Genomic DNA, 27,209 nt, shown 5'->3' on the forward strand with positions numbered 1-27,209 from the left:
AGGAGGGGAGGGGGTGGGAATTCTTTGTGAGTCAGGCTGTATCCTGTGGCAGGGTTCCCCAAGAACACAGAGCTGAGAGGTAACAGTGTTGATCAAATGAAACAATCAGGCAGGAAATCAAAAGCTTCCATCTTGTGAAATCTTCATCTTGCTGATAGTTTTGGGAGATGGGTTGTTTTTATGGTAAGTTGCTGCCAGAGTTGGGACAACACCACATGCTGGTGATAGATGAACTTGGCCCTCTCCAGGCTAGTGACAGAATCTTTGATGAAAGGATATATACTGGTTTCCAGTCATGGATTTTACAGGGGGCTGGAATTCAACTTCAAAAGACTCAGTAAATAGCATTTAATGGAAATCATCTATTCTTGTATGTTGGGGTCTTCTCATAGTCTGAAAGACAGCTCTTATGTTTCTGTGTGTCTTGTTATCCCATCTTTGTTGTCACTTCTTGTCTCTTTCCAGTACACAATGCTTTCTTTTCCATATGTTTTTAAATTTGGTGTTATGTGATGCTTCATTTTTCTTCTGCCTGTACATTCACATTCTCATTAAAAGTCATTAATTATTCCTCTACATTTTTCCTTAAATTCAGCTATTTATTCTCCACTCCTAAAGCAAAAATTCTCATCTAGCCCTTGACCTGCTTTTGCTGTCGGTATCATCATCATCATCATTATTCTAATATTATAAAAACCTAAGTCTGTCTACAATGCTTTATTTACACTCTGTAGCCAGTCAGAGTGCCCTACACAGACAGGGACAGACAGCAGAGTGTTGCCATGACAGTGGGGACTGAGGAGCCAGAGGGGAGGGGGACACTGGCCTCTCATCCCCCCTTGCTCCTTGGAGGCAGAGGGGGATGACAGGGACTGGAGCTCACTGGCCTCACTCCCCCCAGGTCTGCTCCTTGAAGCCAAGGGCTGGCACCCTCCCACCCCCAACAACAGCCAGCAGGGAGGGAGGGAGCACGAAGGGGAGGGGGGATTACTGCTGGCTATGTCCTGCTGCCACCATGAACACTGGTGTGATTGTGGGTCCTGGCCTGAGGCAGTGGGGGGGAGGGGGAGAGTGGCCCTGGACCCAACCCTGGCCTGAAGTAGCGGGGTGGGTGGGGAACGGCCCCAGCCCCAGTCGCAGCCCAAAGCAGCAGTGGGGATGGGGGGAGGCAGGGAATGGCCCAGGCCCCAGTCCTGGCCCCTAGTCTGAAGCAGTGAGGGGAGGAAGGGAACAGCCCAGGCCCCAGCCTGAAGTGCCAGTAGGGGAGGCAGGGAGCAGCCTAGGCCCCAGCCCCAACTTGAAGTGGCATGGGGAAGAGGGGGAATGGCCCCGGCTCTGGCCCCAGCCTCAGCCCAAGGCAGTGGGGAGGAAGGGTTGCAGGCCTCTGTCCTAGCCCCTCCCCCCCCACTTATTTTGTTGGGTAATTGGCTAGTTTATTTATTTGTCTAGGATCTAGGAACCCAAGTCATAAACCAGGAGCCTATTAAACTATGTGCTGGATGTACAGTACAAAAATGGTCCTTGCCTATGAGTCTTGCGGTTTAAAATAAGAAAGAAAAGATGGATGCAGAGAAAGAGATGGGGAAGAGTAAGAAAACAGAGGACATTGTTGATTAGTCTGATAGGCAGTGGTTTCAGGACACCAGCAGCTTAACCACTGTCAATTTCTTTGTAAGTTTTAAGGAAAAAGAAGAGGCCTTCATCTTCTCCTGTGTGTGTATATCTCATCTTGTTTCACTTTACTTTATTCAAAACACTGCGGTTAAGCAAAGCTTCTACTTTTGTCATCCTGATCATTTCACCCTCCTCCTTAATTGACTTTCTTTTGCCTTCCATATCAAGTGCATGCTTCTCAAATTCCCTTAAAGGGCATGTGGAACTTGCTGTTTCTGCATGTATCTCCTGGGCTAATTTATAGCTACATTTTGAAGATTCTCTCACCATAATTTTCATGCCCTTTTTCATGCCACTTTTCCTCCTTCCTTCCTCGTATTCACCAAATGACTTAACTCTGTACATTAAAAATTTTCCCTAAATAACAATTCTAGGTTTTCAGTTGCAATCCCCTTTATCTCTTCCTTCAAAAATATGTGTACTTTTTGGATACTGGATTTTCTGAAGGCACAATGCATGATGTGTGTATGAATGGTGTTGCCTATATCCTCGGGCAGGTACCACATTTTGTTTGCATACTGCTGTCTATAAAATCAGTTCTGAATTATTAATTTTTAAAAATCACACCAATATTTTACATGTAGTGAGCAGTTAAATATTTCAGGTAATTGCCTATATCTTTAATGCAGCAGAACAAAATGTCCAGCTTCACTCAATTGCAGGAAATCCATTAGTGTCCTAGATAGAAACAGTATTGAGTAACTGGCTAATGGTATACAGTAGCACCTTAATCTTGGTTATTCAAATCCAAGGACCTGATTCTAGTCTGTCACTAGTGTAAATGTGACTTCTACAATTATTCCTGATGCACGCTGATCAAAGTGAGATTCAAATCAAGTCCCCAAATCCTTTTCAATAGGATTCAGTAGCCTTAGTGCAATGTTTGTGTGTAGTGTGTTTATTCAAAGAAGCAGACAAGACAAGAAATAAAGATAACTGATAGGGACAAGATGTACCTGCCATTACCACTTCGGTTGAAATTGATTTTGGATTTGTGAATACAGTGGTGTAACTGCCAGTGTTCTAAAAATTAATCGCTTCTCAGAAGAAAAATACAATAAAGTTGGATACATGTTCAAAACTCTGTTTATTGAGATGTCATTGGTGGAGCAGCCACCATCATTTAGCTTTTTTTCTCCCCTAATTGTGCAAGTTGCAAGGAAGTGTTTTTTTTCTAAATGAAATTAAAGGGGCGAAGAGGTTAAGGCTGGAAACCTCTCAGAGTACAGGAGCAGTGTTGTTTTATGTGAAAGAAATTAACCTCTCTTTGTTTCTTAGAATGATTAAGAAACAATAATTCTGTACAGGAGGTGGGGCAACTATTCAGGAAGAGTTTAGTTAATTGTCCATGACCTTGTAAAATTATATGAGGGGAGGGCCTGCAACACACCGCGTGTACGTAACATCTTGGGTAGTGTTATTGTTTAGGCGAGAACTCAGCATAACTAGATATCTGTTTTTGACAGAGAAGCCCACTAAGATGGAATCAAGAGTATAATTTTACCATATATATAATTTATATTTATAATTTATAAGTAGTGAGATGGAGAAAGTGCATGACATCAACACAAACTATACTTCACTCTAGCAGCATTGTTGGTCTTTAATTTTTGTGAACATTAAAAACTGAGCCCATGTCCAAAAAAAGAAAAAGAAAATACATATTCTAGGCTTTTATTCTGACCCATCACTATAATATCTGAGGACTTGAAGCAACTTCATAAATGCAGATGAAAAGCCTAAGTCAGATATCAGAGCCCCATTGGGTTGTACACTGAACACAGGTATTTAAAAAAAAAAAAAAAAAGAAAAGAAAAAAAAAAGTCCATGGACCAGAGAGCTTACTTATGTTCCTGCTAGTTAACCTCAAAGTGCGAGAGCACAGTGGCTGTATATTATCTTTATCAAAGCTTAGAGACCTTGTATTTAATAACTAAATCATTTACAATATTGTAAGCTATAGCTATCCATGATCTGTTCTGCACCTATTGTACAGCACAGCATTGGTCAACCTTTTTTGCTCATTTGGGCTGGATGGGCAGTGCCCAGTTGGTCCATGGGCCAGTTCTGGTTGGTGGTCTTGATCTGGCACCTGCACAGAGGGGCTGGGGGGCAGCCTAGCCCTGCAGAGAGGGCAGGTTCAAGGAACTGGCCTTGATCCAGCCTCAAACCAGGCCCATGGTGGGAGGTGTGACCCAGGATGCATGGCCCAAGCCTGATCCAGTTGTGAGGAGAGTGGAAGGGACATGGTGCATCTCTAAACTGCAGCATAGGGCTTGGGGTTTAGGAATTTGGCAGTGGGGGAGGATGGCCATATTAATTGCCACCCCCCTGCTGCCAAATTTCTTGACAGGTAGAAAGCCCTGCAGGCCAGATGCAATGGCTCCATGGGCTGCATTTGGTCCACAGGCCAGAGTTTGAGCACCTGTGGTATAGAACCAAAATGGTTCTTCCAAAATGAAGAAAGATTTCTGGTCTCTTTACACCCCACATCTTTTCCTAACAGCTGTGGGTGCGCCACACATTCTTCACTTTGTGCAAAAAATATTAATTTTAAACCTCTCTCTACTTTGTTCCTTGTGAAATTTAATTGGTTAAAGAGCTTTCAGTTGGTCTTGGATTATTTTGACACCATCTGTTGTGATGGGAGTTATATTAGGCCAGTCCACTGAAGGTCTTGGGGAGGAAGAGATGTCTAACACACTAATAACAACCAAACCCTTTCCTGGGTGATGGCACCACCAAAGCTAACCCACCAGGGGATGGGTTACAATTAAGCTAGAAACAGCTGCAATAGACTCATCTCTTCTGTGGAGTTGGCACAACGGAATTTAGCAGGCACTCATCATTTGGTTACATTTATATGGCCTGATTTCACCGTATTTTCCTTTTGTGGCTGTCTCATTCTGTTATGTGATAAGTTCATATACTGTTTGTTATCAGTCTTCCTCACATAAAATGGGAACTGGTTAAAAGACAAGCTTTCAATTTCATGTGAAATTCTGAAATAAAAAAAAATCTCTAGAATGAAAAGCAGATTTCTTCTAATTTCACATGGAAAGGAAAATCTGAGGAAAAAACAGTCCTGAAATAATTAAGACATTTTGTTCTGAATATTTTGATATGAAAATGAGACTGAGGGCTGTAAATCTGGCCCTCCTAGATCATACTTGCCTCTAAGGTTTCTGAACTCCTGGCTCATCATCATTTTACTATATCTCATGGGAGCCAGGTATCTAGAACCTCTGGAACTCCTGGAACAACCTACAAGCATCAGAGATTAGAGACCTGCAGCAAAAAAACCCTTGAAATCCTTGGAGCAAATGAGTTATAACATCTTTCAGATCTCCAGCAAGTAACATGGGAACTCTTGACAGTCCCAGGCTGGCTCTCTCAAAAGGTAGCGTATGCTTCCAATTTAATCTATTAATTCCATTACTTTACAAATTTGCCTGGTTTTGTCTAAAGGAAGCATGTACATATATTCCCCTCTCTGTAGTCTACTTCTTGCCTTTCTCTGATCTGAGCATTCCTTAAGGAGCTAGGGATACAAGACTGACTCTGGAACTAGAAGCCTTTACCTATTCTTCAATAAATTCTTGTGTCTCTCACCTTTGTTCAAAGAGCAAGCTTTCAAACTTTTATTTTTGCAGGACACCCAAGATTCCCACTATTTTAAAATGCTATCAAACCTACTGTTGCCCCTGGATTGGAGCTGGAAATTGCTATAAATATGAAGAAGCTATGTACTAGCTATGGTTAATACTAATGCAGCTTCCTTATGTGCCATGACATCTGAATCTGCTGCAGTCGTATACAGCATGAAATTCCAGCTAAAATGCTTCCATTATTCTTTAATGTTGCCTCAAACTTTATTTGTGGTGGTAGTTTTAGGATTTGCTCTTGCTGCCGAATCTACTGTTTCCTGTAGGCATTAGCCACATTTATTGGTGGCACATGGTATATAGAGGCTGTATTAAGAGAATGTTAGCAGGAGATTGGCAAGCTGCTGTGTCAACCAAGGTCTCAAGAGGCAGCCTACATTTGTAAGAGCTTTCCAACCCCTGCTTTAGGGATATGCTGCCTCAAGCACATAGCCAACACCACTTGTTCATCTGGTAGCCTTTGTCTCACAATTGTGATTATTTTTTTTTTTTTTAATGGGATGTGGCTGTATGGACCAGAGGTCTTTCATTTTGGGAGGCAGAAAAAACTGAGTCTTTCATTGCAGTGCTATTTTCTGTTTATATAAAATACATACTTAAATACAAGTTCTTTGTGGCTCAAGATGAAATTGCATGCTATCAGGAGTGGATGGGTTTAGGCCAGTCAGTTCCAGAAAGTTGAACTCAACTTCCAGTAGCCTGGTGTTTTAGATAGAGTAGCTCTGTAGACCAGGTCATTAGTTTGACATCCCCCATTTAAAAACCACGTATCTGGGAAGTTCTTAGGCATTCCTCACCACAAAAATAGGCCAAGCTTTCAGCAGACTAGCTTGATAATTTGCCTGTCTCACTCATGCAACGAAAAAGTGTTCTAATTGTCTTGAGGGAAGCAATTCTGTATAGCAAACCATACCATACACTTTCATTAACAAGCTAGTTATAAAAGATTATTATAACATAGCACACTCCTGTATTTTGCTAGAAAACCTGCTGGCATAATAGAACAGGAATGGTTGCACTGGATAGTTACCCTATAAAATATGTAACAGCCTTAGAATGTGGGGTTCACATCAACCAAACATTCAAATGTTAAACTTACAGGTTTATCATCTGTTGACTTCTACCAATCCCTGTCATCACTGGAAATTCGTACTCAGAGCTGAATGTCTCAGTATATATCTCAGCCCTATATCCATTTGTGGTTCACAAATGAGGTGTCTGTATACCCAATTCCCTTATAGGACCTGATTCTGCAGATATGTCCAAGTCATGCCTAATGTACTAGCAGTGCTGAGTTTGATACAAAACGCAGTCATTAGTGGCAGTTCCCATTCTCATATTATAAAAGCCTAAGTCTGTCCATCCGTCTGTCTATCCATCTGTTCATAACGCTTTATTCACACTGATTGGCTGATGGAAACAGCCAATCAGAGTGCTCCAAATGTGGGGGAGCACCACCATGGTTCTGAAGCCACTCTGTAGACTGGACAGAGGGTGGGGGAGCTGAGACAAGCAGCGCTGGCCTTGGCTCCCCTTCCCCAGTCCCTGCAAGAGGGAGAACAGTGGCAACATGAGATGTTAGGTGGCAGCACTCCATCCCAGCCCCCTCCTTCCCCCCTCTCCTCCATCATTCTTGATGGGCAATTGGCTTTTTTAACCAGTGAGTGGTTAAAAAAATGACCTGCATGGAAGTTAAAGACTGAGGTTCTGGGCCAGCCTTATCTGAAGGAGGTTGAAATCCAATTCCTCCACCTCCTGGGAAGTGACCTAGCCATTAGGATAGGTAAGCGTGCATGGGAACCTTCTCTACCTCTCTTACTGAAGCTGTGTCATTGTGTAGTCAATAAAGTTAGATTATAGGGGCTAGAGAGAAAGTAAGCAAGAGACAGCATGACTACAGACTTGTCATCTGTGGGAGTGGAAGGGTCCTGTATCTCTGCTTCAGAGATTGCTTTATGGAAAGCAGTCATCCAAGAGTGTTAAAGTAATCCTGTCTGGAGGTAGGAAAAGCTGCAGCATATGCATGTATGTTGCACCAAGCATGTGTGAAAATATGAAATATGATCATTAGCACATGTTGGAACACTAAGAACAATTCAAGCAAGCAGCATCCAAACAGGCTTGCAAACTTGTTTTACAGTGTCTGTACATGTTCTCAGTCATAGGAAAAGGAACTAACCACTGCTTCTGTATTCTGTGATTGCTAAATACATTTTAAAAATTGCCTAAGTCACAAAGACATCTAAGGCTTCATACAGATATTACAGGTAAAAGTTCAGGGGCTTAGACTGGATTAAAAATACCGCCCCTGCATCTAACTCAGTAATTAGATGGATGCCAGGAGCCTAATCTTAAGGTAAATTGGAATAGAGGGAGGAGGGTCCGGAGGGGGAATTAGAAGGTCTTCAGGGATGGTTGGGGGGATAAAGGGGCTGGTAGAGTCCACATATGGGGTGATTGGGTGGGTTGGAGGAACTGGAGAGGCTTTCTGATTCTGCCAAACTCCCTTGGACCCCACCAAACTGCAACTGATCCCACAAACATCTCCCTGGATTGGTTTTAGATAGGTGCTGGGAACCTGATCTAAGGTAATTTGGGGTAAGAAAAGGGGCAGACAGAGGCTCTAGGACCACTTGTCCAAGGAAGAACAAAAGAGTTGTGGTTATTGGTGACTCTCTTTCAGAGGCGCCAGAGGTACCAATTTGTCATCTAGATTTAGGGGCCTGTCTAAAACCCAAATTCAAGACATCACAGAGAGACTACCAAAGTTCATCCATCCTTCAAACTGCTACCCCTTCCTTCTTGTCCATGTAGGCACCAGTGATACTTCCAGAAATGACATTGAGCAGATCAGAGAAGACTGTGGCTCTTGGCAGGAGGATGAAGGAGCTTGGGCTACAAGTGGTAGTCTCATAGATTCTTCCTGTGGAAGGCAAGGATCCAGGCAGAGACTGTCAGATCCTGGAAGTGAATATGTGGCTGAAATGGTGGTGTCAACATGGAGGCTTCACCTTCTTTGACAACAAGCAGATGTTCTTGGGAAGAGGACTGTTATCAAGAGATGAGATGCATCTGATGAGAACAGGGAAGAACATATTTGGGCATTGTCTGGCTAACCTGGTTAGGGGGGCTTCCAGCTAGATTCCACAGAGGATGGGGAAACTTTCTAGCAACAGAGCACATAGGTCAGAGGGAAAACAGACTCAAAGAAACAACTTAACTCTGGCAAAGAGCCAGACACCTACAGGACTACAACAGATGGTGCAAAAGGGAAGCAAATAGGTGGAAATGCAAAATACATCCAACGCATGTTTACAAATGCAAGAAGCATAAGGAATAAATAAGATGAGCTGGAAGCTGCAGACTGTGAAAAGAATTATGATCTGATTGGCATAACAGGGGACCTATATATGTACACTGAGGCTGCTCTGATATGCTGTAATTACAGTGCATGTGATGCAACTGATAATTACAGCTGGAAATTACAGCTGGAATGTGGTAATTACTGTGCTCCAGCAGATGCCAGTGTCATGTGTATCAGTGTCCCTGCACTGAAAAATGCTGGTGGGGGTGCTTTAACTAAAGCTATTTTGACAAGCTTTAGTTAAAGCACCACCACTGCCATTTTTCAGCACAGGGCATTTTTATTAAAGCGGCTTATGGAGTTGCTCTAATTAAAGTGCCACTCCCCCCACCCCATCCCCAGCCTCTTGGAGCATGTGAATAAATGCCCACAGAGACCTGGTGGGACAGCTCTTATGACTGAAATGTCAACATGGAGGATTACACTCTATTCTGGAAGGAACAGGGCTTGGAGAAAAGGTGGCGATGTTGCCTTGTATGTCAGAAACACATATACCTGTTCCTGGCTTCAGGAGGAAGAAGAAAGCAAAGCAGAGTCCATCTGGGTGAAAATGAAAGGTAAAGGATGCAGCACTGATATAATGGTGGAGATTTATTATAGACCACCTAATCAAGAAATAGAGGTAGAAGAGGCACTGTTCAAGCTGGTTACAAATCTATCCAAAAACTTTGGGATGTTACTGATGGAAGATTTCCGTTTTCTGGACACCTGCTAGAAGAACAATGCAGCCAACCATAAAATGTAAATCTAGTTCCTAACCTGTGCGGAGGACAACTTTCTGTTCAAAAAAGTGGAGGATATGACTAGGAGGTCATTTATCTTGGATCTTGTCCTGATGAACAGGAAAGAATTGGTGGAGGATGTGATGGTGATCCTAAGTTGGGAGGAAGTTATCACAATATGATATAATTCCTGATCCTGAGACCAGGAGATATGGGTGACTGGTGCCACCTTAGGGGAGACACGTCCCCCCCCCGGGACCAGTCAGTGACCAGGGGGATGGTCCCCCTCACAGTCAATCCTGCCGACTGGGGGGAGGGTCCCCCTGTGGCTGATCACTGTGGCCACTTTCAGAAGTGGCTGTGGCCACTTCTGGGAGTGCCACGGCACTCCACTCCCCACCCGGCACTTGCAGGGGGGGCACTGGCACTCCCACCTGCCCCCCCGCCTGTTGCTTAAGCAGTGAGTGTGGCCAGTCAGGGGGTGCACCGGTGCTCTCAGGGGGTGTGTCTGCACCCCTGTACAACCCCTATGTGTTGCCACTGCAGGAGAGCATGAGGTGAGCAAAATTAGGATGCTACATTTCAAAAAGATAGATATCATCCAATTCAAGAAGATGATAGGCATGGTCTCATGGGAATATAGATTGAAGGATAAAGGCACCTAGGAGGGCTGGCAGCTTCTAAAGGGTACAATATTGGAAGCCCAAGAAAAAACTGTCCTGACACAAAGGAAGCACAAGAAGAATGGCAAGAGGCCAATGAGGCTGCACAAGGAGTATCTAGAATTCCTTGAATGCAAAAGGAAAGCATGCAGGTCAGCAAGGAAACATGCCAGGAAATAGCAGGGACAAAATGTGGAAGGCAAAGATAAAGAATGAGCTGCACCTAACAAAGGAGGATAAGGACAGAAAGAATCATAGAGAAGTTGGGCTGGAAGGGACATCCAGAGGTCCAACCTCCTGTCTGGGTCAGGATCATCCGCATCCAAGCTGTCCCATACAAACCATAATCTAAACTCTGTCATCAACCCTGATGTGACATAGATCTGATGCCCTAACCTGCCACAGATTTAAAAAAAAAAAAGTGGGGGGAACCATGGCAGCCAACATCCTAGATGCTGTCTTAAAAGGGACCAGATTACCAGTCCAAGTGAATGCAGCCATCAAATTCTAACTCAAATCCCAGCTTGGTCAGCATGGGTTCAATGCACAAGTAAACAGAGGTGAGAAGGGCACTAGGCCAACATTCAAGTAGGACCCAAAGTTAACTGTATAGTGAAGATATTCCCCCCAGAAGCTTATCTGGACATGAAACTTCTTTTAATGTCTTTGGGGGCTACCATCATTGATTGCCATTGCTCTTGTTTCCATTGATAATTCACGCACTCCAGACTTACCTCCTACATCAGCCAAAAATTTTACTTAAATCTTAAAACAAGTAGATGGTATTTGGAATCTGCTTATAGTAGTGTAGGAACTATGTGATGTAGTAAGTATTGCTTTTTGGATTCAGTTTCATTATTGCTCTCATGTTCCTCTCAGATGGATGAAACAAATCAGTTTGTAAGGTTAGGAATGAGGTTCTATAAATATGTTGGCCAGAAAAGAAGGATCAAGAAAGCTGTGGGTCCTCTGGTAATAAGCCAAGGGGAACTCCTGACCAAAGATACAAAGAAGGTGGATTTACTCAAATTAAGCTGCAGCCAAATGCATAATAAAGATAATATGGATAAGGAAGGGGTAATCTGAGGGAGGAGATAGCAGAAGAGACAGTCAGAAAGCTTTTGTTGGGCCTAAATGAATTCAAGTCAACAGAGCTGGATGAAGATCGGAGCCCTTGGCAATGATTTTCATGAAGTCATGGGAGAAGGGACAGGTACTACAGGACTCATCTGGAGTACAGTGACAAATCTGAGTTCCACATTTTAAAAAGGACATTGTCCCAGGGAGCCAAATAGTAAACTGGACTTACCTGCAGAACCTCACGACGAGCACGGAACGCCGAAGAAAGGACCCGCTCGGCGCTCCAGCCACCTTTTTGTACAGGTACGCCCAGCCTGTGACGTCATAGAGGGATGCCAGCCGGTAAAGTTAAAAGCGGCAGCTGCGGCCGTGGAAGGGGCGGATAGCCCCAGGGAGGAGCAGCTACCGGCTCTGCTGGTGAGAGAGGTGGTGACTGTGACAGCTGGAGAGATAGAAGAGGCTCCTAAGGGGCAAAGACAGACCGTGTGGCTGGAGGCTGCTCATGACACGGAAGGAGCGGGAAGCGTGGCCGCGGAGGGCATGACGGAGCACGAGCCAGAAGACATCGTGGCCCACAGGTGGAGTGCTGGAGTGATGCTGCATAGACTCAGCCACACAAAGGGGGAGAAACCCCTGAAGAGCCCCGAGAGGGTGCAGCTCGGACAGGTATCGCCGCCGAGCCATGGTGCAGTGAATCAGTGGAGGCACTAGGGAAGCTAGAGGCCAAGGACGGCCCAGAAAGACCGGTGGGGTCCAGATAGGATGCTCAGCATGTCGAGGGGCTGAGTAGTGGGTTTTTAGGTTTGTTTGTTGTATGGGATGTCCCCGGCTGGAGAGGGAGAGCTAAGGTAGCATCCCTATAGAAAGGGGATAGATGGTGTCTTGGTGAGGCCAGAACCTGTGTGGAGACCCCATCCAGGGTCAAACAGGGAGGAGGCAAGGGGGACCGTGGGCCAAGCTTACTGACGAGCACCACGACAGGGGCAGGTCAGGTGGGGAATATTATTCTACGGCTAAGGACCTGGACCCGTGGAAGAAAAACGCACTAAAGGTGGCGTGAGGCCGGGGTGCAGGGGTGATGGAGCCCCATGATGTGACCGCCGAGGGATCCTAGGCCATGGAGTGTACCACAAACCGACCTTGACACTGAAGAACATCAAGTCGTGGCGGGCGAGAACAAGGTCAGGGACTTGGGAGACTGAGAACTGCTCCGATACCGAAGTGATCCCAAGAGGGGGGTATCATCTACCTACAAAACTAGAACCACCCGAGAGCGGGGAATCGAAACCCACTGGTCACAGACATGAAGAAGACAAAAGAGGATCCAGGTAAATGATAGCAGGCTTCAAATACTTGAAGGACTGCCATAAAAAAAAGGAAAAGTACCTTTTCTCTTGTTGCAGAGAGGAGATGCAAATTACTGGCTTGAAGTTGCAGCAAAGTAAGTTTGGATATCCAGAAAAAAACTTTTTTGCTGTGAGAATAGTGAAGCAGTGGAATAGACTGGACTGGAAACTGTGAACTCTCCATCACTGGAGGTGTTCAAGTAAAGATTGGACAGCCACTGGTTGGAGATGATCTGGGTGGAGCTATGCCTATGATCTACTGTGGGCATTTCCCATGCTTCTGGGCTTTGCTGGTTGCCACCAGAGTGTGCAGCTGGGGTGTGCTAATGCCGATGCTGGGAGCAAAGCCAGAGGTTCCTGGCTAGAAGGTCTGAAGCTAGACCATAGCTGAGGTCTGAAAGGAATTTTACTCCATGGTCAGATTGGCATGGACTGTGAGGGGTTTTAACTTCCTCTGTAGTGGGGGACATGGCCATCTACCCAGGATCTCTTGAGCACATTGACAACATTTTAGTAGAAGCTAAATTGACACACAGAGCTAAATTAACAAGATTTTAGTAGAAGCAGGACATTGGCTGCCATGGTTCCTCTGCTTTACCTGTGACAGGTTAGGGTACTAGATCTATGTTGTGGTCAGGGTTGATGGTAATTTTATATAGAGTTTAGATTATGGATTTTATGTGATGGTTTGGCTAGGGATGATCCTGCCTCAGGCAGGAAGTTGAATTATATGACCTCTGAAGGTCCTTTCTAGCCCTACTTCTCTGATTCTATGATTTTTACCAGTGCTGGGAGCCCAGTTGAAGTAAATCAGAGTGGGTGGGGAGCTTGGACAGATTAGGGGGGATGGAATATTCACATCGGGGTGTTGGCAGGATCGGGGGCTATTTTGAGATCCCCACCCTCTGACTGAACCAACTCCCACCAAATTTGTCCATCTCTCCCCCCACTCCAACTTACTTCTATCAGCTCCTGAGAGTGAAATCTGGTAAAACCAGCATCTAGAGCAGCTTGCAGGTTCAGGGGGGCTGGCTGATCTGTGAAGCAGGGGTTGTCCATCTGGGGCTGGGGGGAGGGGTCAATAGCCCCTTCCTGCAACTGCTGTAAGAATTGTAAGGCAGTTGGAATAGACTGGAAGTTGTGGACTCTCCTTCACTGGAGGTGTTCAAGAAGAGGTTGGACAGCCACTGGTCCGGGATGATCTGGGCGTAGCTATGCCTATGTTCTACTATGAGCATTACCCATGCTTCTGGGCTTTGCTGGTTGCCCCTGGAGTGTGCATCTGGGGTGTGCTAATGCTTTTGCTGGGAGTGAAGCCAGAGGTGGCAGGGGTAGGAAAAGTATAGCCCTGGGGCTAGTGCCAGTGACTGGGCTTTTCCAACCCCAGAGCTGTGCTCTGAATGAGTACTGAAGTTGTGTTCGATTGGTCTAGCCCTACCCTATCTAACTTAGTGCATCTCCCAGGCACAGTTAAATTAGATTAGGTCAGCCATTGTTTGACTGATCTAACTTTACTGCTGTGATTCTATGGAGTGGGACTTGCTTACAGTTTGCACTTAGATCAACCTAACCAGGGATCTAAGTGTCAGGTCCACACATAGGTGAACTTAGATTGGGTTGCCATTTTAATGTGATCTAACCTCCCCAAACACCTATACCTACTCTAAGTATCATTGTCAGTACTTGTTGTTTGTTCTCCTCTGTAACTTGTCAACCTGGTGTGCAAATAACAGCTCACAATTGTAAAGAGACTGCTGTTCAGCTCAAGCTTAACTAATATACATTTATAGCTGTGGAGATTTCCAGCTAAACCAGTGATATCAGTCAAAGTGGCAGTTGTCACACAGATGGCTAACACTACCCTCTGAGTTCTTTCTGAAAGCCAAGGGTAGAAAATACATCTCACTCACCTCAGATTTAGAAGAATCCAGGAAGAGGATTCCCACCCTTACCCCCCACAACAACCTGGGGCAGGGAAGCCTCAACTTAGATCTGAGTACAGTCCCAGAGCCAGCAGTGGCTCAGCTCCAGCTTTGGCTCTGGTCTCAGGGGTGGAGCCAAAGTTGAGATGTCACCTGCCCTCAGCCAGGGTGGGGTGGTTCATGCACCAGAGAAGAGAGTGTATGGCAGACTTCACTGCCTGCCAGGCACAGGCAACAGGGGGGCAATATGTTGGGGGTTGGGAGACGGCAAGTGGGAAGGCAGATAGGTACTTGGAAGACAAGGGAGGGCAAGGGGTGGGCTACTGGGTCCTCATTTTCCACTACTGCTTTCCTCACCAAAGCAATGGAGGAATGAATTAAGATGACCTTCCACCAATTAGATTCTAGACATAGAAAATTATTGATTGTTACAATTTTCCATGTCTAGAATCTAATTATTGGGGGTTGTCTTAAATTCAAAGTCATCTTAGATTTGGGTAAATATGGTAGATCAATCAAACAAAACCAACATATTACTTTCATTGGTAATGAAAGGTATCAATATATCTAAGAAAAACCACAGATTTGAAAAGTAAAAATATGAACAGGCTCTGAGTCAGCATTTGTTAATAGAAAGGTGTATATGAAATCTGTCTTGTGGGAAGAGGTTCTTAGTTTAGTATATTGGTATAGTAGAAGTCACCAGATAGTGCTGTTAAACATCACCATTTAGGTTCTTTTTCTTACCATTTGAGTATGCTTTTAGTCTTTGAAGAAATATTGCATGCTTAACAGTTCTGTGATGCAGCTACCCTTTGTGGGAAACAGATAGTGGAATGATTGCTGACTGCTATATTTACCATATTTGGAGGATTTCTTGTGTCAGAGTAGTTTCCTGGAAGCCATGGACTGAATTGTATGCTGAGATTTCATTAAGAAGAGACTGTCTTTGTGTGACTGCCTCTATTCCAGGAGTAGTATATAAATATAAATAGTTACACAAATAATATACCAACACTCTGCTTTTCTGATTCTCCTCCGCTGGGGAGCAAATCTGCAAAGACATCTGCATTCTACTACTATTTGTGATGCACATTGAAGTGGCAAAGTTTTTTTACAGTTCGTTTCCTAAAAAGGGAAAGAGAGACTGAACATACATAGTGTTGCAGTTCTGTTATGAAGAATTATACAAACACTAATAATTTAATTTAGATGATTAAGTAACTCCTAAAAACCTGTCTGAAAATCATGATTTCACCTAAAACACAGTCAGAGAACATATACAATGTTTTGCAAGTTCGGCTTCACTACTAATACATCATAGAAAATTATCAAGTAGTTGTATTTTTTTATTTTGCATTCTGTACCACCTTTCACATGAAAATTTCACAATATTTTATAACGGTTGTTTAAATATGTTTCAATATCCTAGGAAACTTCTCCCTTTTTATAAAGTCAGGAAGATGGAAAGAGAAAGGGTAATGGCTTGCTTGATTGGATATAGAATATCAGAGCCAAAGAACAAAGAGATATGGTCTCATTGCCTTTCTTCAACTCTTATGAAAGTTTATCTACTCATCCTTACATCAGGAATAAAGGCTGCTTTGGAGGAAAGTGTGGGAGGGCACAATGATAAAAAGATCTTCTATGTACTCTGTGTAGATCTTTTCTCTTTTTAAGTTACGAGCATTACATTTATGGAAGCATTCTGTTGACTTTGACATTTATAATCTAACTTTAAAATCCTTTCTGATTAACATGAACTAAAATGCAAGTGCATTTCCACTGCACAAGCTTCTGCACCAAGTACAGAATATTGGAAGCCTACCCTATCCTTTGGCTTCTTGTGTTGCTGATCCCTACATGGATAAGACCAAAAAATAAAAGTACAATTCATATTATATTTCTTTGTCATACTAAACCCGCTATTATACATGCAAGTACTGCTAACATTCTAGAATGAGAATTAGGATAACAAGTGCCTCAAGGTAGATGTATGCAGTTAGCTATTAAAGAAGACTGATGTACTGCTGAGTTAACATGAAGCAGCTAATTTGTCTTTGCTCAATTTATAGTAGATCACTTTCCTCTGTATCATCTTCTACTCTCTCTTTTTTCTGCAAGACAAACTAAGAATCAGCAGTGTGTGTTAAAAGAAAAATGGACAGGAAAAATAATTACTTGTCTCAACTGGCTCAGGTTCCTGAGTATGTTCCCTGCTCCTTCAAATCTTTTAGCAACAATATAAATACTGAGCGTATTTTTCTTAGGTTTGTTTGAAGGACTGTTTAACAGGATTTTCTCCTTGCTCCTCCCCAAGCAGGAGTATAAAATGCAACTACTTTAGGGTTATACATTATTACTTTGTGCATCTAAATTATATTATATAATATTCATATCCCATACAAGCACAGGTTGATAGTATATTTTTGAGTTAAAAGTAGTATGAGGAGCTACATATTCTCTTTCCACATGGGCTTGACAGACAAGTGTGATTGTGTGTCTATTTTTTTTTCAACGAGAGAAGAAAAATAAATATTTCCTTTTCCTGAGTTATTATTTTTCCAAATGAAGGTAAAAATATTTTATATATTTTTAAATGTTAAGTGCACTTACTGCTGGTGAAATATGTGGGAAGGAGATCCCTTAATATATGAGCTTCTGGTTTTTTTCCCTTATGGAACAACAGATAAAGCATTGACACTGACAATACAAGCTGGGCTCACTTCTTAAATCTTTGGGGTGAGTTCTAGGTGGGATAATATAGTTAATTTTCAATGGTCTGTTGAATCGCTGAACTGCGGAGAAATTGCTACTAAAGGTGCAAACTATTGTGAGGATGACCTTTCAGGGATTGTAGTGGTCCTGGATTTTGTCCATATTGCTTATTTTACACAGATCACTGTACTCATAATTTTAAGTGAATTTCTGGTATTAAATTTAGCATTGTTTTAGGATTTTGAAATTGTTTTTAGAATTTGAATGGCATGTTTCAGGCCCTCCACTTTGTATTGCAGCCATCATTTGGAGGGTGACTTTCATCTCGCGTTGCAACACGCCTTGCGAATCACGACATCATTTTGTGGTATGTGTAATATCTAATCAAATGATTGTGTTTGTGGAGTTGGTAGAATAGTATAGAGTCATCAATTCTGAATAATATTTTCCTGTAGGAACAATGGGTTTCCCACCTGTAGGACTGTTGACTTTCAATTACTATATGCATAGAAGCTGGGAGGTTCAATCACAGAACTCCTCCACCTAAAGCATATGGCCAAAAGAGGGATTTTGAAATTGTTTTATGGGCACTAACAGGAATAGAATAAACCAAAGTCTATGTTTTTTTTTAGAACTAAATTCTGTGAAAGGTTTTGGGGAATTGCACTTTTTAATGTTTATTGATTTAAATATGAAAATGAATAATAGAAATCACTGCAACATCCCTATAGTTATTGTAATTTTCAATTCAATTCATTTTATTCCTCTCCTAAATTTTTAATTTTCAGTATGTCATAGAATTTTGTATTGAAAACATATATGTGGATTATTCAGTTTGTCAGGAAATGATAGGAGATTTAACACTTGGATAGAGAATGGCTGGGGCTATTGACACTGGAAAGGTATCAGAGTTAGGTTGACTGTGTGGAATAAACATTTTGGCTGAGTATAAAAGCCAACAAAAATGATCTAATTAATTCTGTTGACACTGAAATTTGCATCATTAGATCACAAAGTCAGTAAGAAGGCATAAGGCAGAATTAATTATTTAATGAAGTACTTTCTGCCATTTTAGCACTTTAGTGAAGAAAATTAATTGTTTTCTTGACAGACAGGTGGCTATGTAATGCTTGCAGCTGATTTTAACAATATGTGACAGTGAGAGAAAAAATTAGAGCTCATTAACTTTCACTCAACCCAGTGTCTGCACCACTGATCAATGCACAGACCACTATAAGACTTAAAATGCTTAATGAATCTCTATTTGACAGGAACCAACTGCTGTTGCAGGAAAATGTAGATGATCTGATGGCTGGTGCGGTGAATACGGGCTGTATTTTATAAACAAGGAGAATCTGAATAATTGAAGGATAGAACCAGTTTGAGAAGTCTTTGAAGTTGTCTGATGATTGATGATATTACCCCGACTTACAAATTTTAGGCTTTGCATGAAGGCATTAGTATCTGATTCAGTGGAAAACCAGGAGAAAGGGAGATTGCCTATGTGATTAGAAGGTAATCAGCCATTTGTTGGGCTTAATGCACTTCCCAAAGGAAGATGCATGTTCACACATGCACATGCAGCTTACAAAGACACGTATAGCGGTTCCAAACTTATGGATCACATGTCACATGCATCACTCACAGGAACATAAGGATATTGGAACCAAATCTGTCATCAACTAGAATTGGGTTAGAAAAGGCTGAGAAATGAAACTTGAATCTATTTAATTGAGATGTTGAGAGTGAATAAATTACCCCCCCCCCCACAAGTTGCTTGCTTCATTAGGAACACAACAGTTTGGCTGACAACATTTGGAAAAAAAAAGAATGGAATGGACCAGAATGGAACTCTGATTCCTGAAATGGCTTAAAGAAGCAGTTTAGTTTGTTAAATTTCTTACTGTAACTAGATTCTCTGTGCTTGTTACTGTTTAGCATTTCATTAATAGAGCTTATTAATAGCACTTCTTCAGCAACAGCATCAAGGTTTCTTCTCATGTCTAATATACGTATGTGAATCAGGTTACTACTTTCAGTCTTGCCAACACATTTTATAGGTCAGTGCAAGCATGACATGGGAGTTATCTTGTTTTGCAGCAGTCGGAGAAGTGAGAGCTGACAGGGAAAGGGAAGAAGGGGAGGAGCTTGCTGTTCCTGATATTAAAAAGAACAGTACACTGTGTACACTACTCCAAGACACAGAGCAAGAGAATCAATCTTTCAGCTTTCTTTTGTGGCTGCATAGCTGGATTACAATGCCTTTTGATTTTGCCAAGAAACAGTATAATTAATTATCTGTACCACTGTTCAGGTTCAGTAATTTCTATCTGAAACAGTTTCTTCTTCCTAGTATCTGTGGGCTTTTAAAAAGAAATAACGTACCCAGGCCTTGCTAGTAAACATCCATGGTACGTTGTCTTATATTTCTAAGAAAGTTTTAAAAGTAGATAAAAGAAAATGTTTGATTTTAGAATGGCTTAATACTTGGGTTTTTTTTCAAAATGTTGCAATTCACTATGACCTGATGAAATGAAAAGGATTTGCTGGACTACTCTAACAGAAACCAGGATAAACATGGTATTAGCTATAATGCTAGACAGCCAGTCTACAGAGTCAGTTGTATGGTAACAAAAACAGTCAGCAGGTTCCTAAAGACTGCTGATCACAAACCTGCTCACTGCATCAAAGCTAGAACGATATTCTTCATGAAGCATGGGTTAGTTTTTTTGTTTTGTTTTGTTTGTTTGTTTTGGTTTGGTTTTTTTGCTTCTGTGGGAACATACTTTGATTTTTTTAAAAAATTTTTTACTACTTTGGAGTATGTTTGTTGCTTTAGTATTGTTTCTGGAGCTGAATCACACTGAAAAGGATTTACTGTTTGTATGGAGAAACAGGTGCATGTGAAATAATCATGAGATGTACTGTACTTCTTGTGTGCTACATCATTTAGTGAAGGAAAAATAATTACTTTAACATGAAGATGGGATCAGATGGCGGTGGTAAACTTAGAGAAATAGGGACAGTGGTAATACAAACATTTCAGAATTAGGAGAAAATAATGTTGAAAGTGCTTAAAATAGCAACATTACTGTCTATTAAAAGTTACCTTTTTATACTGTACACTTTGGGTTAGAACTCTCAGGTTGTAATATGGACTGTTTCCAAATGGAGAGATTTGTCTCTCCTAATATTTGCACTGAATAGTTGTGGCAACTGTATATAGGGCTGTTTCTGGGGGGGGGGGGGAGGGTGGAATCAGGGCGACCATCCCAGGCCTGGCGCTTGGGGGGGCCCTGCAGAGCTGAGCAGAGTGGCTGCGGTGACTCCGCACTGCTGCCAGCTTCACGTCTGGCCACTTGGCACCCCCACCTGCTGCCGAATCTGGTGCCTTTGGCCACTTGCCACCCCTGCCCCCACCAACTTGCCCCTGGCTTCCTTGCATCCGGGGGCAGGGCCCCGCACTTTGCTCAAGTCACCTCTGACTGCATGGAAGCTGATAAATGTATAGGGAGTCAAGTTGGATTTGAAAAATGACCAGCAGTTTAAAGATACAGATATAAATATTGATTCCATACAGTCTTATCGCTATAGTGATATATTATATTGGTTTAATTTCTGAATATTAGGACATTTTTATAAATATAAGCTATATAGTAACTGAGAACTCTTCAAATCCTCTCAGAATCTCTCTCTGTGAGCCTTGTCATGCAGACACTGATATGTTTTAAAATTAGAACATGTTCTGAGCAGTGGCACAGTAATGCTTACTACAATCTCATAACATGCACAGCTTGCTACAGTGCAGGCTGTACATGTTTTTGTACCAAGTATTAGATCTTGTCAGTGCCCTACAATGGAGCCAGTTGAAGATGTTCAGTGCATTCCCAGGGCTGAGACTAAAAATCTGCCAGTTCAAGGCTCTGATAAGGTCCTGGAAGATTGGTGTCAGCCCTGGGACTATAATTGATTATTTCCATGGAGCAGCCTGCTTTGAGCTTAACATGTTGCTTCATTCGATCTGGAGATACTCCTCTTTGGAAAAGGTGCAACTTTGCTATAAAACAATACAATATGAATGCACTTAGCAGGCGTTAGCCTGCTTGAATACACAGATGCTGTCATTTTAAGTGCATTTAACACATGCTAAGTGTCCCGTGTAATGTGGCCCTGTGATTGTACCATAGAAAACTCTGGTAAAAAGCTGCCCAATTAAACTTTTGCAAAGCTAAAACCAAGTTCATATTCAGACTCCTATGTGAGTGATGGTTTAATAGTACTAGCGTAGGAAATAAAATCAAAATAGTATAGCAAAAACAGTCTATTACCTGGCCTGTCTGGCTACCCATCAGAGCTAGATTGGCCTATGAATTGGTTAGGTTGCAAGAGAATCTGATTTATTTTGGATAGTACTTTGATACTTCAGCTGCATGTGTTGTAGGAGTAAATTGATGCTGGCAGCTCCACTTTAAATGTTCAAAAACCGCAAGTCAGTGAACATAGTGCTGTAGATTGATAAAGAAACAAGCTGATTACCTTTTCTGTGACCTAATGATTTCAATTTCAGTCTTCATAAAGGATAAACTCATATGGTAGAAACACAAAATGCTGTTCAATTGAGGACTGCAGTGTTGAACCCCAGTATTTTGCAGTCTTTGGGTGTATCTACATGTACATATTAATGCAATGCAATGAACTATGGCACATATCATGTCAGAGTTAATTGCTCCTGGGCCCTGTGTTTACACATGTGCCTGGGACCACAGCACATTGAGCTGGGTCAGAACAGCCCCAGCTGTCAGCCCCAATTGACCAGGGGGTCAGCCTGCTAGCCCAAGACTGCTCCAACCCAGCTCAATGTGGTGTGGAGAGGCTGGCTGGAACACAGGAGGCTCCAGTGCAGGGCTAGCTGGCAGGCAACCCCTGCACTGTAGCACCCTCATGCCCCAGCCAGCCATGTCAGCATCTACATGAACAGTGCTATGACGTAAAAATATTTGCAGCAGGATAGTACTCGTAAATAAATAGTAAATAAATAATAAGTACAAGTACTATCCTGCTGCAGAGTTTATTCATTTACTCCAGCCTAAAAGCTCTTTATGTGTAGATGCCAAGACATTTACTGTGGAGTTAATTAGTCTATTCCCAGTAAATGTCTCATGTAAACATGCCCTTTGTGTACTTATATGGTAGAAAGTAAACATAAGAAAAAAGTTACAAAAATGTAGATAGATACTGTTGCAGGGCACTAAGCTGCCTGGGGACCCCATCCCATGACAGATACTTTCTATGATTTGATGGCTTGACAAAGTGTCTATTAGAGGGACTCAGCCTGCAAAAACAACTGATTTTGTTAAGTTGCACCCTGTTTTACCAAAGATCTGTTGAATATCAGTTTGTTGTGTTGAAGAGCATTCAAAAAAAATGCTCTGGAGTTTCATGACTTGTCTTAAAGTTTAGTAAAGTGCCATGTCATAGCTAGGTCTGTATCATAAATTCAGATCTGAATTTCTCTGAAATTAGGTTTGATTAAAATGCACAGCTAATGCAGGTTTTCAGAATGCTTAAGGTATTTTGGCTTAAGTCAGGCCACATGCTACCAACATTAATTCACTGTTTCTTGGGGAATAATGCTTAAATGCAGCATGTAGTTGTCTTTAAAGGAAAATTTTAAGAAAGCTTTAATTTAAAGGGTTTTTTTTAAAACTGGATTTTGTTTTTGGATGGAAAAAATGATACACAGGCTAGCCTGTGAAACCTTTTCATAATCCATCCATGAGGCAATTTTCTGTAAGAATATCAAAGATTTTCTGTCCTCAACAGTTAAAAATGGGACTTACATATTTGGTTAATATGAAATCCATATTAAATTGTCTAATCATAATTGACATGTATTTTGTCAATTATTTTCTGTTTTTTCTGTGATTATTATTGATCATTTCCATATTTTTAAATAGCCTAATCCATCACAAACTATCTTCTCCTTTCACTTGATCCTGAATTAGTCCTGGTTGTGTGCATATGGCATCAGAATTAGTATAGGCAGAAATGACTATAATATCAAAAATTCCTATTACCTTTCTCACCTAATAGGTAAAGTGGAAGAAACTGGTTAAAATACACTGGCAAATACAAGTGCGAGTTGATAGGAATCATTCACAATATCTTAAGAATAGAATGTAAACTTACTATGATCCATCCAATGAACAATCCCTTTTTAAGTAATTAAATTGATTAGAAACACTTATATTTATAATAGTTATACAGTGCTTTAGCTTTAAATGATTTTTCCTGTATTGGGAATCAAATGACTAGGCAGTTCCTGATATGCACTTTACATTTGAAGCTGTAACTTGATTCACTTTAGGCAAAGATCTTTTGTGTAAGTATGTGCTTGCTGCAATATTTCTTGATCTAAGAAAACTCCCAGAATTTGAATTTCAGAAAACTAACGTCTACATTAAACCATCCCCCATTACTTGCTGTGAACCATTCTCCAAAACTTCCCTCCTGTCTAACTCATGTTCAGGTAAATGCTTGAGTAAACAGATGAAACTTTGATAAGTGCCGCAAAGGTCTTAAGCTTGCGTTCTTGCAGATGACAGTAAGTTCTCGGACAGGGATGATGTCACTAAGCAATTTCAGCAAAATCTTAGGGCCAGATTTATTGCTAGCATAATCTAGTACAGCTCCATTAACTTCAATAAAGTTGTTTTACTTTGTCAGTACTGATTTTGGTGTTTGTGACTTTTTAGACATTTTTCACTGTGGCACAAACTGACTGTTGCAAAGTACTGTTTTTATGGAACTGTAATTGTGATTTTTCCCAACTAAGGTTTTAAAAGTTATGGGTAAACCAATACTAATAATTAGGAACAAACTGAAAGTTGTTAATGAGAGAGGATTTGTATAAGGAAGAAGCTAATCAAAATACTGGTGTATGGTTTCTCTCTTATTCAGGTTATTGCTTAGAAACATTTTTAATTCAAAGTTTTGTATTAACAACAGTCTCTGTTATTTCCTTGTGTCTTTGCAGCTATTCTGGGAAGAATTATGGTTTGGATTTTCCTATACTAGCCATGGAAATAGCAGTTTCCCCCATGAGGTCACAAGAATTGGATCCTATGGCTACTGATGCATCACCCATGCTTATAAACATGACTCCCACCACAGAGCAGGATGGTGAAGATGTATTGAAGGAGCTTGATTCTGGAGAGCAGTATGAAAAGCCTCCCCCTCTCCATACAGGGGCTGACTGGAAGATTGTTCTCCATTTGCCTGAAATTGAGACATGGCTCCGAATGACGTCAGAGAGAGTCAGGGACTTGACCTATTCAGTCCAGCAGGACTCGGACAGCAAGCATGTAGATGTGCATCTAGTGCAGCTAAAGGTAAGGTTATGTATGTTGTGTGAGCCAGCCTTAGATGCACAGGAGGCTTACTGGCACAGCAGAGAAAAGGGTCTTTCTAGAATGGGTATAAAAATGCCATGTATGTCCTTCCTTTCCTTCTCATGTCCTCATGACAAAGTATTGAGCAGCATTTGCAGATTCATTGGAATCTGACAGGGTCGCAACCATGAGCACTTCTGCTATGGCATCAATCTCCCAATCTCTCGCCCCAGTGTTCACACCACCAGAGCAGGGTAGGCCATGTATGTGACTGCATGTGACAACTCTCATTTACTATATCAAACCCTTACCAAGGAAAAATGGAACATGTCATATTGAGGTTACTTGCAATATTCTTTATGTATTAGGCTAATGCAATAAATGCCAGCTTTACTGGACATGCCTGTGCCACATGGTACCTAATAAAATGCTAACTTGAGAATTTGATTTGAAGACCACTGACATTGAATAATATATTCCCATTGATTTAAATGGGTTTTGTATCGGGCCCTAAAAGAATCTTTTTGTGAGAGGACTCTATTATGTGTTCCTGCAAAGCTTATGTTCATGTTTTGATTGCACATGGCACTAGTGATGTGCTTATAGTTTTGGGACCTTGGTAACAAATATGATAAAACTGGATTGACTTAGAACCATGAACAATCAATCAACAGATTTGTTTCCAGAACCAAAATTATATTAACAAATTTGGCCTTTAAAAAATACCGCAGTATGTCTTCTTTAAATAAGTCATTTTAAATATGTCCTTTTTCTCCTCTTCAAGTTCAACAGGCAGTTCTTTAAAACATGTTAAATCAATTCAGGGTAAAATATAGAGGGGTATTCCTAAGCAATGTTTATGTACTTGGCTTAGTCTGCTGCAGCAGATTAAGCATGCCTTTGAAGACGGCAAGCAACCTCTAAAAATAGCAAATGAATGTTATCGCTTAAGACTGAGCTGTCTTCAGAACTCAGCTTTCTATGGCCTATGTGAATACTTTATACGAACCTAGGTTTCTTTGACACAACATTATTTTGTACATGTTTATTCTAAGAATGGGGCTTTAGGAAGTATCAAAAGGTAGTTCTGTGTGCTAATCCATTGCTAACCACAGGGCCATTCTCTGCACTAACCACAGGATTTGGGTTTCTGGTCAAGACTCTGGCTTATCAGGCAAGCAAACATTCACATCATGAGTCCCCTTACTGGCCCTTTCTGGTTAGTTCAGAAGATGACTTGATGCCTCAACTAGGGGCACTTTGATGTGGGTCATTGAGTATAAGAAAGCATAGGGCTGTGACTGAAAAATGGGGTTAACTTCAAACCTTCCTAAAAAGTATATTGCCCTAAAACAGGAGCCTGTGGACCAGTGAAATTCCCCAGAATGTAATAGGTGATTATAGACAATTATAGAAAATTTCACCATCACTGCCTGGGTACACCATAAGGAAACTTTTAAAGGTATTCCACAAATAAAAGGAAGATGTTTGTCATTTTAAAAATATATTATATATTTTATTGGACAGGCCAAGGAAAAGGTTTTATTTTTTTTACTCATTAGGAATCCAGGTCTTGTGTATCTTGTTTGGTTTAAACTATGCCCATCTGTAAAACTATTACTAATCTGATGGAGGAAGTCATTTTTTATTTAGAATAATTTTTAATTAACAGCTAACTCAACATATAATAAAGTTGTTGTTATAACCATAATAACTACCATATTTGCTTAAATCCAAGATGGGATTGCCAGTAGCAGTCCCAGCCAGTCCAGATGGGTGTACAGGGGTAGTATTGTATTTGTCAAGGCCAAAAAAGGATGTGGCAGTAATTCAGGCACTAGTTAGGGTGAGAGTTTTAGCTGCATAAAGGATGGGAAAGTCCATTTTTAAGACGATGTACAAGAAGAAAAGACAAGATTAGATGCCACCTGGATATGAGAACCTAGAGAGAGGGTATAATACCTAAATGACCACCAGAATGATTGTGGCATCCACAGTTATAAGGGAAGAAGGTATCATGAAGGACTAGGATGGGGAGATTTAGAGCTTTGTTTTTTTGCCTTATTGGGCATCTTTACATGTGCCTTGCAGATATGGGGGAAGGGGTACTTTTAATTAGAGCAAAGCTTTAAGCCAATTTCAATAGAAAAATAGTCTTGAAGTGTTGCATAGCAACTGTACATTTTTCCAGGTTTCCTAGTGAACATGACTCGCATCATTTTTTGTGGGGCCAAGTTAATTTTTGGCCATGAAGATTAAGATTCAGAAGTCTTTCTGTACTCTGCAGTAATTGCCCAAAATATTTTAGGAAAAGTTTTCTAAAGCATTTGCTCAGAACATCATATAGACATTTCCTCTGTTGGCAGACATCTACAGCTAGCTGATAGAAAATGCTCAGGGCACAGGTGTGTCTTAAATTTCACCCATCTCTGGAGCTTAGATGCCATATTAATAGGGACCTACCAAAACCACAGAATCTGGAATTGCCCATGAAATTGGCAATGCCTGTGAAATCTGTTGTGGGGAGAGAAAAAAACACTACTGAAAATAAAATACCCCGGATGCAAGGAAGCCAGGGGCAACCAAGACACCCAAAGAATTTAATTGCTTCTACAGTTAGGCAGCTGCTGAGGGGCAGTTTTGGACTCGTGCCTAAATTCTGGTT

At 41.5% G+C, this 27,209-nt stretch overlaps 1 protein-coding gene and 1 long non-coding RNA gene across 5 annotated transcripts in view; one reads left to right on the forward strand and one right to left on the reverse strand.

Moving 5' to 3' along the window:
- The window catches only part of LOC149871975 (uncharacterized), a 141,480-nt gene that overhangs the window by 113,463 nt on the left and 808 nt on the right, over positions 1-27,209 (reverse strand). The window lies entirely within an intron of this gene.
- AKAP6 (A-kinase anchoring protein 6) overlaps positions 17,452-27,209 on the forward strand; it is a 351,442-nt gene continuing 341,684 nt past the window's right edge. For 2 of the 4 annotated variants that reach the window (XM_090033569.1, XM_090033570.1), the window contains exons 1-2: positions 19,360-19,872; positions 24,190-24,544. In XM_090033569.1, coding sequence (XP_089889695.1) covers positions 19,778-19,872; positions 24,190-24,544 — 450 coding nt within the window. In that variant the 5' untranslated portion in view covers positions 19,360-19,777. Of the gene's footprint in view, positions 17,521-19,359; positions 19,873-24,189; positions 24,545-27,209 lie in introns of those variants that run through there. The other 2 variants (XM_090033572.1, XM_090033571.1) reach the window with 2 other exon arrangements.

This window comes from Crocodylus siamensis, chromosome 2 (assembly GCF_052110815.1).
Source record: "Crocodylus siamensis isolate JL-2025a chromosome 2, ASM5211081v1, whole genome shotgun sequence".
Classification (NCBI taxonomy): domain Eukaryota; kingdom Metazoa; phylum Chordata; order Crocodylia; family Crocodylidae; genus Crocodylus; species Crocodylus siamensis.